Source organism: Rhinopithecus bieti, unplaced genomic scaffold (assembly GCF_001698545.2).
Source record: "Rhinopithecus bieti isolate Rb0 unplaced genomic scaffold, ASM169854v2 scaffold_55373, whole genome shotgun sequence".
Taxonomy (NCBI): Eukaryota; Metazoa; Chordata; class Mammalia; order Primates; family Cercopithecidae; genus Rhinopithecus; species Rhinopithecus bieti.
The window spans coordinates 5484-20091 of record NW_016821685.1 but is presented as its reverse complement, the minus strand read 5'-3'; the positions used below and the strand labels follow the sequence as shown (position 1 = coordinate 20091).

Below are 14608 nucleotides of genomic sequence, written 5' to 3'. Positions count from 1 at the left end.
AACATGGCACATGTATACATATGTAACAAACCTGCACGTTGTGCACATGTACCCTAGAACTTAAAGTATAATAAAAGAAAAGAAAAGAAAAGAAAATTCTTAAAACTACTAGCAAACCCAAACCAACAGCATGTTAAAAGGATTATATACCATTTACCACGTGAGATTTATCACAGGAATGCAAGGATACCTCAACATAAGAAAGTCAATTAGCATAATATGCCACATTAGTAAAACAAAGGGAAAAAAGACAAACATTTCTTTTCAATTGAGCAGAATAGGCATTAGGTAAAATCTGATACCCTTCCCTAATAAAAACATGCAGAAAACTGGGAATAGAAGGTAACTTCCTCAACTTGATAAAGGGTATAATGAAAAACCCACAGCTAACATCAAGCAACAACAACAAAATAGGTAAGTTGAATTTCATCAAAATTAAAAACTTTTGGGCATCTAAGAACACTATAAAGAAAGTAAAAAGACAATTTACAGAATGGAAGAAAATATTTGTAAATCATATATCTGATAAAGATTTAATATACAGAATATATAAAGAACTTCTACAACTCCACAACAAAAAGAACCCAGTTAAAAAAAGTACTGATCAAAGGACTTGAACAGACATTTCTCCAAAGAAGATATACAAATAGCCAACATGCAGTTGAAAATATGCTCTACACCGTTAGTCATTAGGGAAATGCAAATCAAAATCACAATGAGATACTGTTTCACATCTACTAGGATGGCAATAATAATGTAATAATAGTACAGAAAAAAACAAGGGTCAGCAAGGATGTGGAAAAACTTAAATCCTTTAACATTGGTGGTGGGAATGTAAAATAATGGAGCCATTATGGAAAGTAGTTTAGAGATTCCTCAAAAAGTTAAAGAAGAACCATATGACCTAGCAATCCTACTTCTAGGTGTATATCCCAAATAATTTAAAACAAAGACTCAGATACTTGTACACCAAGTATACACCAAGTATGCTGTTTCATCGTAGCACTATTAACCATAACCATAACTACATAAACAAAATGTAGTTATATGTATCTTGAATTATTACTCAGCTATGAAAAGGAATGAAGTTCTGATATGTGCTACAACATGGATGATTCTTGAAATAATGCTAAATGTTTTAAAATAATGTTTGAAAAAACACTGAATGAAATAAGCCAGACACATGTAAAAAGACAGTCTATAGAATGGGAGAAAATATTTGATTTTTCAGGAGCTTGGGAGATGGGGAATTAGGTGTTATTGCTTAATGGAAAGTTTCTGTTTATGGTTATGAAAAAGTTTTAGAAATAGATGGTGGTGATTACACAATATTATGAATATAATTAATAGTCACTGAATTGTATATACAACATAGTTAAAATGTCAAATTGTATATTATATGTATCTTAACCACCTTAAAAGAACCCCCCACCCCCCAAAAAAGAATATTAATGCTTGGCAGTCTTCACCTTCCCCACAACAAAAAGTCACATTGGTCTTCATTAGGGGACTAAATCAACCTTAAAGTTCTAAAACAGATAATTCCTGTAATTTCTTAAATTGGACTGTCTGGAAGCAATCAGGGTAGCAATTCTTAAATAAATAATTCTCTTTATGTATTTTTATATATAGAGAGAGGGAGAGACAGGGTCTCACTGTTGCTCAGGCTGGTCTCAAACTCTCGGCCTCACGTGATTCTTTCACCTGACCTCCCAAAGCACTGGGATTTCAGGTGTGAGCCACCACACCTGGCCCTTGCCTTTATATCTTAAGTGGGGCTCTTTAAGGTCTTAAAAGGTGAATTTTTCAGGTGCTGAGAAAATTAAAGTAGAAAAGCTTAGAAGACACTGGGTCTGTGAGGTACAGGACACCTAAGCCCTTTCGGCCCCCATGTTCCAGCTGATAGCCAAAAGGTAGTGACAGATATGAAAGGAGGAGGTTCTGCTGCCAGCCAAACCCCAATATTCCAGGACTCATGGTAAGACTTTGAGGACACCTTCTAGTCCAGTACTTTGTACTCAGATCTGATTGAACAAGTCCAGATGCTTCAGATAATGGCTTCTTGTGACAACCTCAGGTTATGCCATTCTTTACTCCCTGAAAGGAGTATTAAAGTGGAAAACCTCAAGTACTGTTGCATGAAGAATGAGCTAGTGTACCCTCTTCTAGGTGCAGAGTAGAGTTGACAGTGTAGGTATTGTTAGACTTCCATGAGGATTTCTTTTGAAAAGATATTCCCATGCTTAAAAAATAAGTGACAAATTTAGAGTATTCTCAGAGTTCAAAAGAAGAAGTGTATTTTCCCCCTATTTTCTGTGTTGGCAAGTAGGCCACATAAAGGTGCAGTTCTGTTTGTTTAAGCTGTTGGAGTATTGCAACAGGTACCTCAAAGTTGGGGAAATGTTACTTGATTTTGAAAAGCATGAGGCATAGAAGGTAAAAGATGACACCAAAAAGCTAACCTAAATCAACTTAAGAGGGATACAGATTCATGGTTCATGGTTCATTAGTGGTCAGAGTTATAGAATGTAGGAATAGTACATCTGTGGTGTTTTTCTCTGTTTCTTCATCATTCCAATGCACGCTAAATTTCTTAAACAACTTTCTTTTCATAGAGTGACTCTTGCCTGGGAATTAAGGGTACTCCCTAGGAACCTAAGGGAATGAGTAAAATGATCCCCACAGGAAGACAAGGCTACTCTCCCTATTGTGAGAATGACTTCATCAATTTGTAACCCAGGCAGACTAAATATATCGATCATGTGTTGGTTTTATAACAATTAGAAACTGGGAAGAATAGAGTTCGTAAAGTTTTCAGTATTGTTGCCTTACAAAATAATCCTTCAGAAATTCCAGTTCAGAAGATAGAAGGAGTCTATTGCTTGTTTCATAATGCTTATTTTGTTACATTACTCTGTTCTTCCTCAGCTAGAAACTTTGAGCCCCCATAGGCTATGCTAATTAGGCTCTTTATTTATTTTTTTGAGACAGAGTCTCTCCCCGCCTGGAGTACAGTGGCATGATCATGGCTCACTGCAGCCTTGACCCCCTGGGCTCGAGGGATCCTCCTGCCTCAGCCTCCTGAGTAGCTGGGATTGCAGGTGTGAGCTACTGTATCCAGCCCTAGACTGTTTATATTACAGAGCCCAGGAACCCTCAGTGTAATTCCAAGGCTCTTTTAAGACCGTCACTGGCTCAAGGATCCAAATCCAGGGCTCTGACTAAAACAGAATGGTTCATTCTCTCACTTGCTTCAGGGTGTTGCTCAAATGTTACCTATTCAGTGCTATCCGAGTCTCTATTTAAAACTGCATCCGTGATCTCACCTCTGACACTCCACGTCCCTCTTTCTGGTTTTATTTTTCTCAATAGCACTTATATCATCTAATGTACTATATATTTCACTTCATTCTCTTGCTTGTTATCTGTATCCCTTCCATGATGACAGGGATTTTTGTCCGTCTTGTTCTTTGTCGTATCTGTAACACCTACATCAGCCACCTGGCACATAGTGCCTGCATGTAAGTCATGCTTAATACATATTTGATGGATGATATTTTGAATGAAAATTTATCTACATAACCACATTAAGTAAAATTGAATTTGGACTCTAGGACGACTGCTTGGGTCCAAATTCTGGTTCAGCGACTTACGGCTGTTGACCTTGGGCAAGTTATATAACCTCTCTCTGCCTCAGTTTTCTCATGTGTAAAGTGAGACTAGCAATAATTGTTCTTGTTATATAGACTTTGTTGTGATGACGAACTTGAATTGGTATTATAAAGCACTTTGAAAAATATCTGGCTAATTGGAAACACCATGTATTAATAAATGTTAACTTGTAGTGGTAGAAGGAGTTGCATTTAACTGTATCTGAGTTAGTGCTATGTTTTATAAAGAAAGCCTTTATTTAGATTTTGTGATTTCCTGCTTGTGTGTAGGAGCCAATTTGTGTGAAAATAAGGATAACAGGAGTCTGAAATGTGAGTTAGGCCCTTTAAGAATTCAAGAAAGTCCATACAATCAAGCATCTTATGAAAAAGAGTTCAATGGAAAGTATAATTCAAGATAGCATATATTTCTATGAGAGCCTACCTTTACTCCTTTATCATACTTATCACAATAATTTTTACTTGTTCAATATGTCTTCCATGTCTAGATTCTAAGCTAAGCTAGATTTGAAGTTCCATGGGAACAAAATAGATTAGTCTTGTCCACCACTAAAACTCATGTCATATTTAGCACATGGTAGGTGCTTGATGCATATTTGGTTAAAGGAATATGTATTCTTGGCTACTCAGAGTACAAGGAGCCTATACTGAACAAGTTATCTTTTTGTCCACCAGAAGCAAGAATTCATTACTTCCACATCTAAAAATGTTATCTCACCCCTCTTTTCTTCTATCCAGTTTTTGTTTACTAGAACTTATCATGGCTGCTTTTACCTCGTGTCCTCTGTTGTTTGCTTTTCCATCTGTATCTTTTAACTTTTGCCCATCATTACTAGCTAATGACTTTTCCTGTGTATTGAAGTCAAATTCTCAACAGACACCCTACCTGGTTTTAATTAATGAGAATTATTGGTCTTGGACAAAGTTCTATCATTGGCTGCTCTCAAGTATAGAAATTGACTGTCCTTGGATCAGGTGGCCATTTTTGACCTAATCAGATATGGCTACGGTGATCTGGTTCAAAATAAGTTTATCTGTTTGTAAAGAACAACAAGGACTGATTCCCTCAGTAGATCTTCTGGGTATAAGAAAGAATAGGGAAAGCTGGCTTTCTGAGGCTGGGGCTGCCCAGCATGCCCCAAATTACAATCATTAATATTTACTATGTGTTAGAGGGATACAGTGTAGAGTACAGATATAAGACACTATCCTTGCCCTCATATAGCTCACAAACTAGAGGAGGCAGGCAAGCAGATTGAATTCAGAGTAATGGTATTGCTGGAGTTGAACACCTTGTGCCATGGGAACACGCAGGACAGTCTGGACTGGGATTGTGAAATAACCTCCATCTTCACCGAGGTTTTTGTGTTCCGAGTATATGTTAAAGAGAGGAAGTTCTGTGTCACATTTGTGCCCTTCAGTATCCTTTAAAAAATAATCTTGTTAAAAAGTGTCTAAATTGAGCCGGGCGCGGTGTCTCAAGCCTGTAATCCCAGCACTTTGGGAGGCCGAGACGGGCGGATCACGAGCTCAGGAGATCGAGACCATCCTGGCTAACACGGTGAAACCCCGTCTCTACTAAAAAATAAAAAAACTAGCCAGGCGAGGTGGCGGACGCCTATACTCCCAGCTACTCGGGAAGCTGAGGCAGGAGAATGGCATAAACCCTGGAGGCGGAGCTTGCGGTGAGCTGAGATCCGGCCACTGCACTCCAGCCCAGGTGACAGAGCAAGACTCTGTCTCAAAAAAAAAAAAAAAAAGTTTCTAAATTGAAACCAAGAAATGACATTGAGCATATACTCCTTTACCTAAAGGATGTTTTGTTTTCAAGTTTATGAAGAGTACTGTTGTTTGACTTTCAGGTGTTTTCTCCAGTGAATATATTGAGTGTGCCAGAATCGTTTGATAAGAACAAGTTTCACTACCTGTAATCTGAGAGATGTGGCTTTGAAACTGGACTGACATTTAGGGAGCACTTCCTTGCCTGCCCTCCTTCAGAGTTCTACTACTCCTTCACTTCACAGCAGTCCTAACTACTAATTATTTAAGCTCCCTCTTTCATTCCTGGTAATCTTGATTACATGGCAGGGAGGACTTCTCGCAATCCGTCATTCTAATGGATTCTTCAATGAGGATATATATGGATGAGAGAAGCCCTCTGGAACACTGTGCTTTATCCATGACTATTGATTTCCACCATTTGCTCCTAACTTTCATCTTCTGCCATTGTCTTGCATACTCTTCTTTTCCAGTCAATTCTCTAGTAAAATCTGTTCCAGACAACAGCCTGAAGGTTGGTCATCGGGCCTGAAGGCAATATACAGCATCCTGCATTATTAGCACACAGTGAGTGAAAGTATAACCCTACTCTAGATGACCATCCAATGCTGAAGATGATGATGCTATTCTTGGTACTTTGATTCAGACCCAAGATGAGCCTGAGAATTTGTATCCATTTGAGAAAATTTTTAATGACCTAAGTATCTCTACCAGTAGTGTTCATCATTAAATACTTTCTGCCTGGCACATAGTGCTTTTTTAAAATTATTTTTTGTTCAATAAATGAAAGCAGTTTTAGTGGATCAGTTCAAGAGGAGTCTTTGTATTAGCTTTGTTTAATATGGAGTTTGGAACTGAAGAAACATTTAATAATTATCATTTTAAAGTATAGAATATGGTATATCAGACCTTTCTGGAACACTCCCTAGACACTGAAATGCAGCAGAGACTGCATTGGAAACCTCTGAAAGAGTGTATCCTTGGCCAGCAGATGGCATTCTAATACTATAGTTTAGAGAAAGCAAGTAGCAAAAAGTAAAGAAGCACTTTATAATGCTGAAGTGACCATCTACCTCCTTTTTCCCCTCCCCATCCCCACATAACTTTATCTCATTTCCATTTTATCCCAGGCAACTATCTTTTCCATCCATCCACCCCTCTTTAGGTGCCTAGAGATATCTTGCTGCCATTCTCTCTAGTTCCTCATAGGAAAATATCTTTTGTACTTATTAATAGTCAATCCATAGAAATAGGACCAGCCACATAATTTTCAGGGCCCTGTGTAAAATGAAAATGCAAAAGTTGTTCAAAAAGTATTGAGAATTTTAGGACAGTAAGAGAAGAGCATTAAACTGAGCACAGAGGGCCCTGTGAGCCTGCATAAGCCATACACCCATGAAACCAGCCATACTTTATAATGTAAATATTTCCCTCTTCCCATTCTACCTTCCATTGTTCTAATGCCCTATCCCTTGTGGCCCGCACCAAAAGGGCTGCTTAAGAAAGGAAGGAATCACTAAATGTTATTGAGACGTCATAGAATCTTAGCACTGAAAGAAAATTTAGAGATCTAGTTCAATCCTCTCATTTTAAAGATGATTAAACTACATTCCAAAGAGATGAAGAGGCTCTCCCAAAGTCCCCAGCTAGTTATGTCACAGACTGGACCGGATCTAAGTATTCTCATCTACCAGGCCAAGGCTCACTCTCTCACGTAGACTCCATGAGAGGTATTTTAAGAAACGAGTTTTCCCATCTGCTCAGCATATACTTTGCCCCATTTTCTCTACAGGAGAAGGGTATATGTTTGTGTTACATTTGAGTACCAGGTATATGCTGGGCATTACACTCGATGTTTTATACATAATACCTCAGTTAGCAACAAGCTCAGAAAATCATTATATTCTCCCCATTTTTCAAATGAGAAAAATTGAGAATCAGAACTTGAATTTTAGTCAGTAAATGGGAAGACAAGAATTTGGGCAAGTCTGTGATTCTAAAACCCAGTCTGTTTCACTACATCATTCCTAAATTTTAGGAAAGCTGAATCAGCCTGTATTTCCTGAACATTGGTCTTGTTTTTGGTCAGCTCTGGGTGATCTTGGGGACTCTTTCCAGGCTATTTTCTTCAAATTTATGAGTCTTGCTACTGCCTTGGTGTCTTTGCTCCAGGGTGTTTCCTCTGTTTTAAAAACTCTTTCCCCAGATATTTCATGAAAAACAGGACCATGTGTTGGATAGGTAACAGGGAATCTGATCATTCAGGGTCTTACAGGTCATTGTAAGAACATTGGCTTTTTCCTCTGAGTGAAAATGGGAGCCATTGCAACAGTTTGAGCAGAGAAGTGACGTATCAGATTTAGATTTTTAAAGGATCCTTCTGGCTGCTGTGTAGAAAAAGAGACTAAAGTGATGGAGTGGGGAAGGTAGAAGTTTGTAGGCTTTTCAGAGAGTTATAACAGTAATCTAGGAAAAAGATAATGGTGTCTCATACTAAGATGATAGCAGTGGAAGTGATGGAAAGTGGCTGGATTCTGGAGTTATATGTGTATGTAAATACTATATTTTTAACTTCTTGTTATGGAAAATCTCAAATACATACAAGCACTACAGAGATGAGTATAATGAATTCCTATGTTCCTATTCAGTGAGCCTATCATGTGTTATGTGTCAGGCACTTTGCAACAGCTGCAAGAATTGCCAACTTATATCAATCTTCCTCCTCAACCCTAGATTGGGGAGAAAGCAATTTGAAGCAAATCCCAGATACTGTATTGCATGTGTAAATATTTCAGCTTCTACTACTACAACTGCTTCTGACTGCCCCAACATTCTGCTATTTTACCCTATGGTTTCTGCTTGTTCATAGTTTCAGGTACTCATGACTTCTACTTACTGTCTGCTCTATTTGTCCTCCTTAAGCCTTTTTCCTTCCTATCAACTACTAACTCTGTACTTCTCAAATTCAAACTCCCTAAAAAGAGGTTCTTGTGGGTTCAGTTAGTTGTTATTTTTCCTTCTACACAGAGCTCATGATCTGGCCCAATTGTGGTCGATTGGCTGCTCTTGGGTCAGGGACCCTCTTTTGGTCAACCGCGGTGGTGTAACAACAAGGTTAGTTTTCCCGAAATAGGGTTATTGAAATGGAAGTCACTTAACAAATAATAGGCTGCTCTCCAATACTAATACATAGTGGAAATTTAATTCTAGAAAGGATATAAATGGTGAAAAAAGTAAGCCTGCAGTGAGACTAGAAATAGATAAGTGTCTAATCACTGAACACCGTTATTTTACAGTCTGACCTGACTCATTTAGAGTGCTATTCTTGGGTGCCACTGAGGAATTAAGCACATTTTTTTTCTTAATATGTTTTTGTTTATAATAGGCTGAGTAATAGCATAGATAATAATGATCTAGGCTGAAAGTCAAGACCTACATTTAATTTTTCTGTCCATCATGGACTTTGTACAATATTAGACAAGATAATAAACTTCTTTGTGCCTTTGTCTCTCTCCAGTGAGATTAATACCTACCTTTTCCTGATTCATATATGGTAGACACATAAGATTAGAGGGATAGAAGCATATTGAGCTTTTATGAAGAGAAGCATGTGAAAATCTGAATAATTACTATTTCTTATGTGAAGATTTTTATGAAATTATAAAATGAACATAGATTTAAGGTGTTTTTTATATAAATTTGAGGAGTACAAGTATAGTTTTGTGACATGGATATATTGCATAGTGGTAAAGTCTGGGCTGTAACCATCGCCCCCTGAATAATGTACATTGTACCCATTAAATAAGTCCTCATCCCTCACCCCGGCCCCCGGTCAACCCTACAACTCTTCCAAGTCTCCAGCGTCTATTATTCTACACTCTGGTGTGTCCATGTGTATACATTATTTAGCTCCCACTTATAAGGAGAACACACAGTATCAACTTTCAAAGATTACACACTCTCTAATCTATTCATTTTCATCAGGTACTCAAACATTTTTCTTCCTACATTTTAATGTATGTGTCATGTGTATACACTGCTTAGAACAGTGTGGGGCAAGTAGTAAGAACTATGTAAATGTTAAACCGTTATCTGCATCAGTGTCAAAAAGAATTTGTCAAAAGTCCAGAGTTGCAGCTGCAAATGCTGAAAAATTTGACCCCTCTCTCCATCCCCTAATATATAGCCTGCTAAAATACAATTACATAAAGCACATGAAATAGTATGTCATGTGAAAATATGTATAAAAGGAAACTTTTTGAGCCCTGGAAAATTGACAATGTATGTGTTTATGTGAAGAAAACCACCACAACAACAAAAAAGAAGGGGGGTGGTTAAAAATAACATTGATAACTGGTATCTCCATTGTTCTCAAAAACTAGTTAGTGGACAGGCTGTATCAGAATCACCAGGACATTTTCTAGAATTCTTGGTTCTGTTAGCGATTCTGATAGAATAGAATAACAGTGGAGATTAAGAATGCAGAAATTGTTTAAGTTTCTTAGATGATCCTGATTTTCAGCCAAGCCTGGGAATCACTGATGTGTAGAAAAATGTAATACAATAATTTAATTTGAATTAGTACATCATTTATTTCCTGTCATCCTATTCAAAGTGGTATGTATTGGGAAATATCTATCCCCAGGGAAGAGGACTGGGAGGATATCTGTTAAAATCAGAATGGCAATTATCTCTGGATTATGAGTTATGGAAATACTTGTTTTACATTTGCATTTCTTATTTCTAAGTTTTCTGGTTGAGCATATATTATTTTTGTAATAATAGGTATTACTTCCAACCAGTGCCAGAAAAGTATTCACAACCAGTGCAAGATGTTAAAGAGTCATATGCATCCTATGTTTTCAGTTTATCAAATGTAAAGAAAAAAAGCAACTTGATAGACTGAGGCAGGAGGATCACTTGAGGCAAGGGATTCAAGACCAGCCTGGGCAATATAGCAAGACCCCATCTCTAAAAAAAATAAATAAAAAGAAAAGAAAACAAAAATTAGCTGGGCATGGTGAAGTGTACCCATAGCCCTAGCTGCTCAGAAGGCTGAGGCAGGAAGATTACATGAGTCCAAGAGTTTGAGGTTACAGCGAGCTATGATCTCTCCACTACATTCCAGCCTGAAGGACAGAGGAAGACCCTCTCTCTACCAAAACAATCTGTCAATTCATATTCACATACTTTTTGTTTTAAAAGGCAAGGCTACATGTAAAGCAACATGGACACAGTATTTATTTTTGTTTTTTAAAATGTCACAAATTCTTTTAGTAAATATGTCTTAGAGAATATAAAACAAATTAAATCCTAATTAGCTTTTACTTATTTTGCTTTGGCACGAATGGAAGTATACCAATGTTTATAAAAGGACCAATCAGTCAGTAACCTTATACTTGATGGGGTGAAAGAAACAGTTCTGATACAATATAGATCTTCTGTCCAATTTGTATTTTGGGCTGTGCTCCAAGAATAATGTTCAATCCTTTTTAAAGATCCTCTTGGCCTCTACTCCTTCATATACGTAAGTCTGAAAGGTGTTAACAAACAGAAGAATTTATCTTTAAGATTTACATCTAAATTAAGAAAAATATTGGTATTATTATAGTTTTATACTATATGAGTTTATACTATTTTTCTATTATATAAGTTCATATAATATGAGTATGAGTTTATACTATTTTTTCTTGTACTTGATAGCAAGATTTTATACAGATATAGGATACAGCCATTTCAAAACACTTGTTGGTTTGTAGTTATTTACATTTTCGGTTAAAATAGGCATTGATCATTTGACTTATATAAGTTCTCTTTAGTAAGTAGGCATCAGAAAATAGCTATACAATATTTTAAAATCAGTAAGATTTATGAGAAAAGAAGTCTGTTTACTGAAGATCTAGCTCAGCAGTGACAAAAATTATTGTTTTGTAGTAATTTTTGCCTTTTGAAAATAGCTATAAATGTTACAACTCACCTGGACTAGTTCATCGCCTATAATTTCTCGTACAGTATTCAGTTCATTTCCATTGTCTGTCCGTTTGAATTTTCCAATAAGTTTATTTCCCTCAAGGCTCCAGGTCCCCTACATAATAATAATAATAATAACAATAATGGCATTTATTAGGGTCTTACACATGTCAGGCACTGTTCTGAGTTCTGTAGACACACTTTTTCATTTAATCTTCATGATGACCCTATGAAATTGATACTATTATCCTACTTTACAGAAGAGGAGACTGTAAAATGGCCCAGTGATTCACCTAAAGTCACAGTCAGGATTGAACCTAGACCATTGGGCTATAGAGTATGTGTTGATAACCATTATGCTTGTTCTCTTAAATAATTTCCATATGCTGAGTTTTAAGGCAGATGAGCAGGGCTTCTTTCTGAATCTTTCATGTTAACATATCCAGAAATATAGTCGTGGTTAACTTATTAACATAGTTAATAAGTTTCAGGGAGAGGTTAACAACTCTGTGCTTGTTTTAATTTGTGTGATTGTGGAACTAATTAAAGAAAGGCATAACTGATAAAACATTCAGTAGTTAAATTGTCATTACAAACATACGTAATTTAAATAGAAAAATGTCGAGGCTAAAAAAGTTTTTAAAAAATTTGTTGAAAATGATGACTTCCTAAAATGTGTTATCTTAAACATGAAAAGGTACACTCTCAATGATCTGCACTACATCAAAGCTTGCCGTTTGGTAACTCACTCATTTGTTCATTTGTTCATTTCTTTTATTATTTCAACATATTAAATTGCTATTACAGTTAAGTTACATATTAACTCTAAAAGCTTCTGTTGCTGTACTGTTTAAAAACAATTTTAATTTTTTTATGAATAAGTCTGATACTCAGTCATTCAAAAGATTGATTTTTTCTAATTCTGTTTATTGTTCATTCTGAGTGTTCTTCACAGATGCGTATAAAGAATAAAAGCCTATATACTTAAATAACCGCCCAAGGTTGTGTAATTAATATATAACATAGACAAACTTCATTGGCTTCTTCAGTAAATAAAGGAGACCTGCATTAATTAAACCAACCAATGAAATAGAGCAGAGATCATTTTAATATTGGGTAGAAAAATCAAGAATGCATTGCTCATAAAAAAAAATTCTTACACTGAGTTCAGTTCCGTCTGCTAGGTTGTAATTAAAGGTGACACCAAGTTCAAAAACAACTTCAATCTTTCGAAAAGTGCTTGATTCTTTGACTGTGAATTTATTTCCTTCTTGTGTAATTGTCAGCTTCAAATTGTCATGAGCTGCAAGCTTCCTTTTCACTAAATTAACACCTGCAAAAGGTAAGACAATGGAGAAAATAAAGTCAAATCCCATAGGAAGCATTTATTTTTCCAAGTTGTGTTTTGTTTATTTTGAGGGTGGGAAGAAAACTCGGTAGCATTGCCTTTGCACAAGAGCATTCAGATTGCTTCTATAGAAGTTCAGTTTCAATCAGATCAAGAGGACTGATTAAAGTTGTTTTCAAAACTTGAGAAAATTAAGTACAGTACAGAATTATAGAATCTTAGAGCTGAACAACTTTAATAAGATTAACAAACTGTTCATTTCAGTGTTAAGTAAATCAAGTTCTAGAAATATCAAATGAAGGATTAAAATGTATATTCATATATTTATGAGGAAGCACATATTTAATTCTACATATACAGTATTCTTTTTTCTTCAATGCCCCTTTGTTTTTCATAGTGGCTTTAAAATTTTGAACTTTATAATTCTCTTTGTTTCTTGTGGCATTTCTGACTGACACAAAAATGAGAAAATTAGCAAATGTTATAGCCAAAATCACTGTAAGAATCTACAAATTTTATAAATTTAAACTTAGAATTCCTAAACTGTAAGCTATAATTGATGCAGATTTTTCTTTTAGGGGAATGACACAAATTTGTTTGCCTGTCTTGTGTAGTATATGGGCTGCCAGAGTATTGGTATCCATTTATAAATCAGTTAAATTAAGCCTCCCTGAAGAAAATACATAGCTTCTCAAGATTATTCCAAAACTTTTGTAAGTTAGAAGAAATGAGAATTAAATCTAACTTATTCAGAGCTATAAATTTTAAGAGAACTTTTTCCCATTACTTTCTTATATGGTCTTTGCTTTTCCATCTCCTAGAATTTAACATTTTCAAATCTGGAAGTTATCATTACACGCTGCCATTTTCTTACTGTAAACAACAAAAAAGTCATTGTTCAGTTAAAGAGTGAAGGAAACATATCTGGATCTTTTTGGTGTGTTTCGGAGGACAGCACTCAAAGAATCTTTTCTTCCATTAGTGAGATAGTGGATTCTTCCTAATGTAAGAAGTGAGAATATGGTTTCCCTCTTCTGAACATCTTCTGGATCCTTACTACCACATTAGGAGTCATCCGTAAGCTATCTGTAATCTCCTAGAGATTTAGGAGTTAGAAAGAAAAATGTTTGTAAGAAAACAAAGAATAAGCCACAAAGAAATAAGATCTTTACCCATTTTTTCCATGAACTTATCATAGTTTTCACTCCGGTCTACCTTCCAAGTGCCATTAAGCGCCATGATTTCAGTTGAGTCAGCCTCCAGGCAACTAGAGATTCAGGTCTGTGCTTGGGCAAGAATTTATTATATTTCTTATCTTAGAACCAACCCCATACTGTGATGTGGAAGTTTAAAGTTCAGGAAATCACCTGACTACTCTATGTCAAGCAATTAATTCTTATTAATTAATAAGAATTCTTATTAATTCTTAATTAATTCTCATTCTGTACATTCCTGAGATCTTCTGAAATTCAACTGAATTAAAACATGAGAAGCATACCTATTCTGTTTTAAACTACAGTTTGTGGGCATACTTATTTCAAGAATTAGAATGCATGCTATCTGAAGATTGCTTTTCTAAGTTCAAAGTGCACACTGTGTTGGAGCTAATATAATTTATAGCGTAAGTCAGATAACATCTGGGAAATGAGACCATGACCTGTCTCTTTTTCAGAGCAGCAATTATCTTATAAAGTAAGACTTTATGATGAAATGTAGTTGAAAAGTTAGTTAATAAGATTCTTTTTCTAATATGTCTTTTTGCGTTGTGTTTAGCATTGTCAGGAGTTTGGATAAATATCCTGGCACTTTGTACAGTGCATCACACGCAATAAGTGCTCAT

The 14608-nt window shown here is 35.9% G+C and overlaps 1 protein-coding gene across 1 annotated transcript; it reads right to left on the bottom strand.

Annotated features, from left to right (window-relative positions):
• Positions 1-9122: 9122 nt before the first annotated feature.
• On the bottom strand, positions 9123-14066 carry FABP2 (fatty acid binding protein 2). The gene is made up of 4 exons (XM_017860534.1): positions 13941-14066; positions 12581-12753; positions 11428-11535; positions 9123-10983 (listed from the first exon to the last, which is right to left on the bottom strand). The coding sequence occupies exons 1-4, from the start codon at positions 14005-14007 to the stop codon at positions 10933-10935; spliced, it is 399 nt and encodes a 132-aa protein (XP_017716023.1). The 5' UTR covers positions 14008-14066; the 3' UTR covers positions 9123-10932.
• Positions 14067-14608: the final 542 nt, after the last annotated feature.

Coding starts and splice junctions, on each gene's coding strand:
- FABP2 (XM_017860534.1), bottom strand. CDS start 14,007: ATGGCGCTTAATGGCACTTGGAAGGTAGACCGGAGTGAAAACTATGAT. Junction 12,754..13,940: donor TAAGTTCATGGAAAAAATGG/GTAAAGATCTTA, acceptor TACCTTTTGCAG/GTGTTAATTTAGTGAAAAGG. Junction 11,536..12,580: donor CAGACGGAACTGAACTCAGT/GTAAGAATTTTT, acceptor ATTATTATGTAG/GGGACCTGGAGCCTTGAGGG.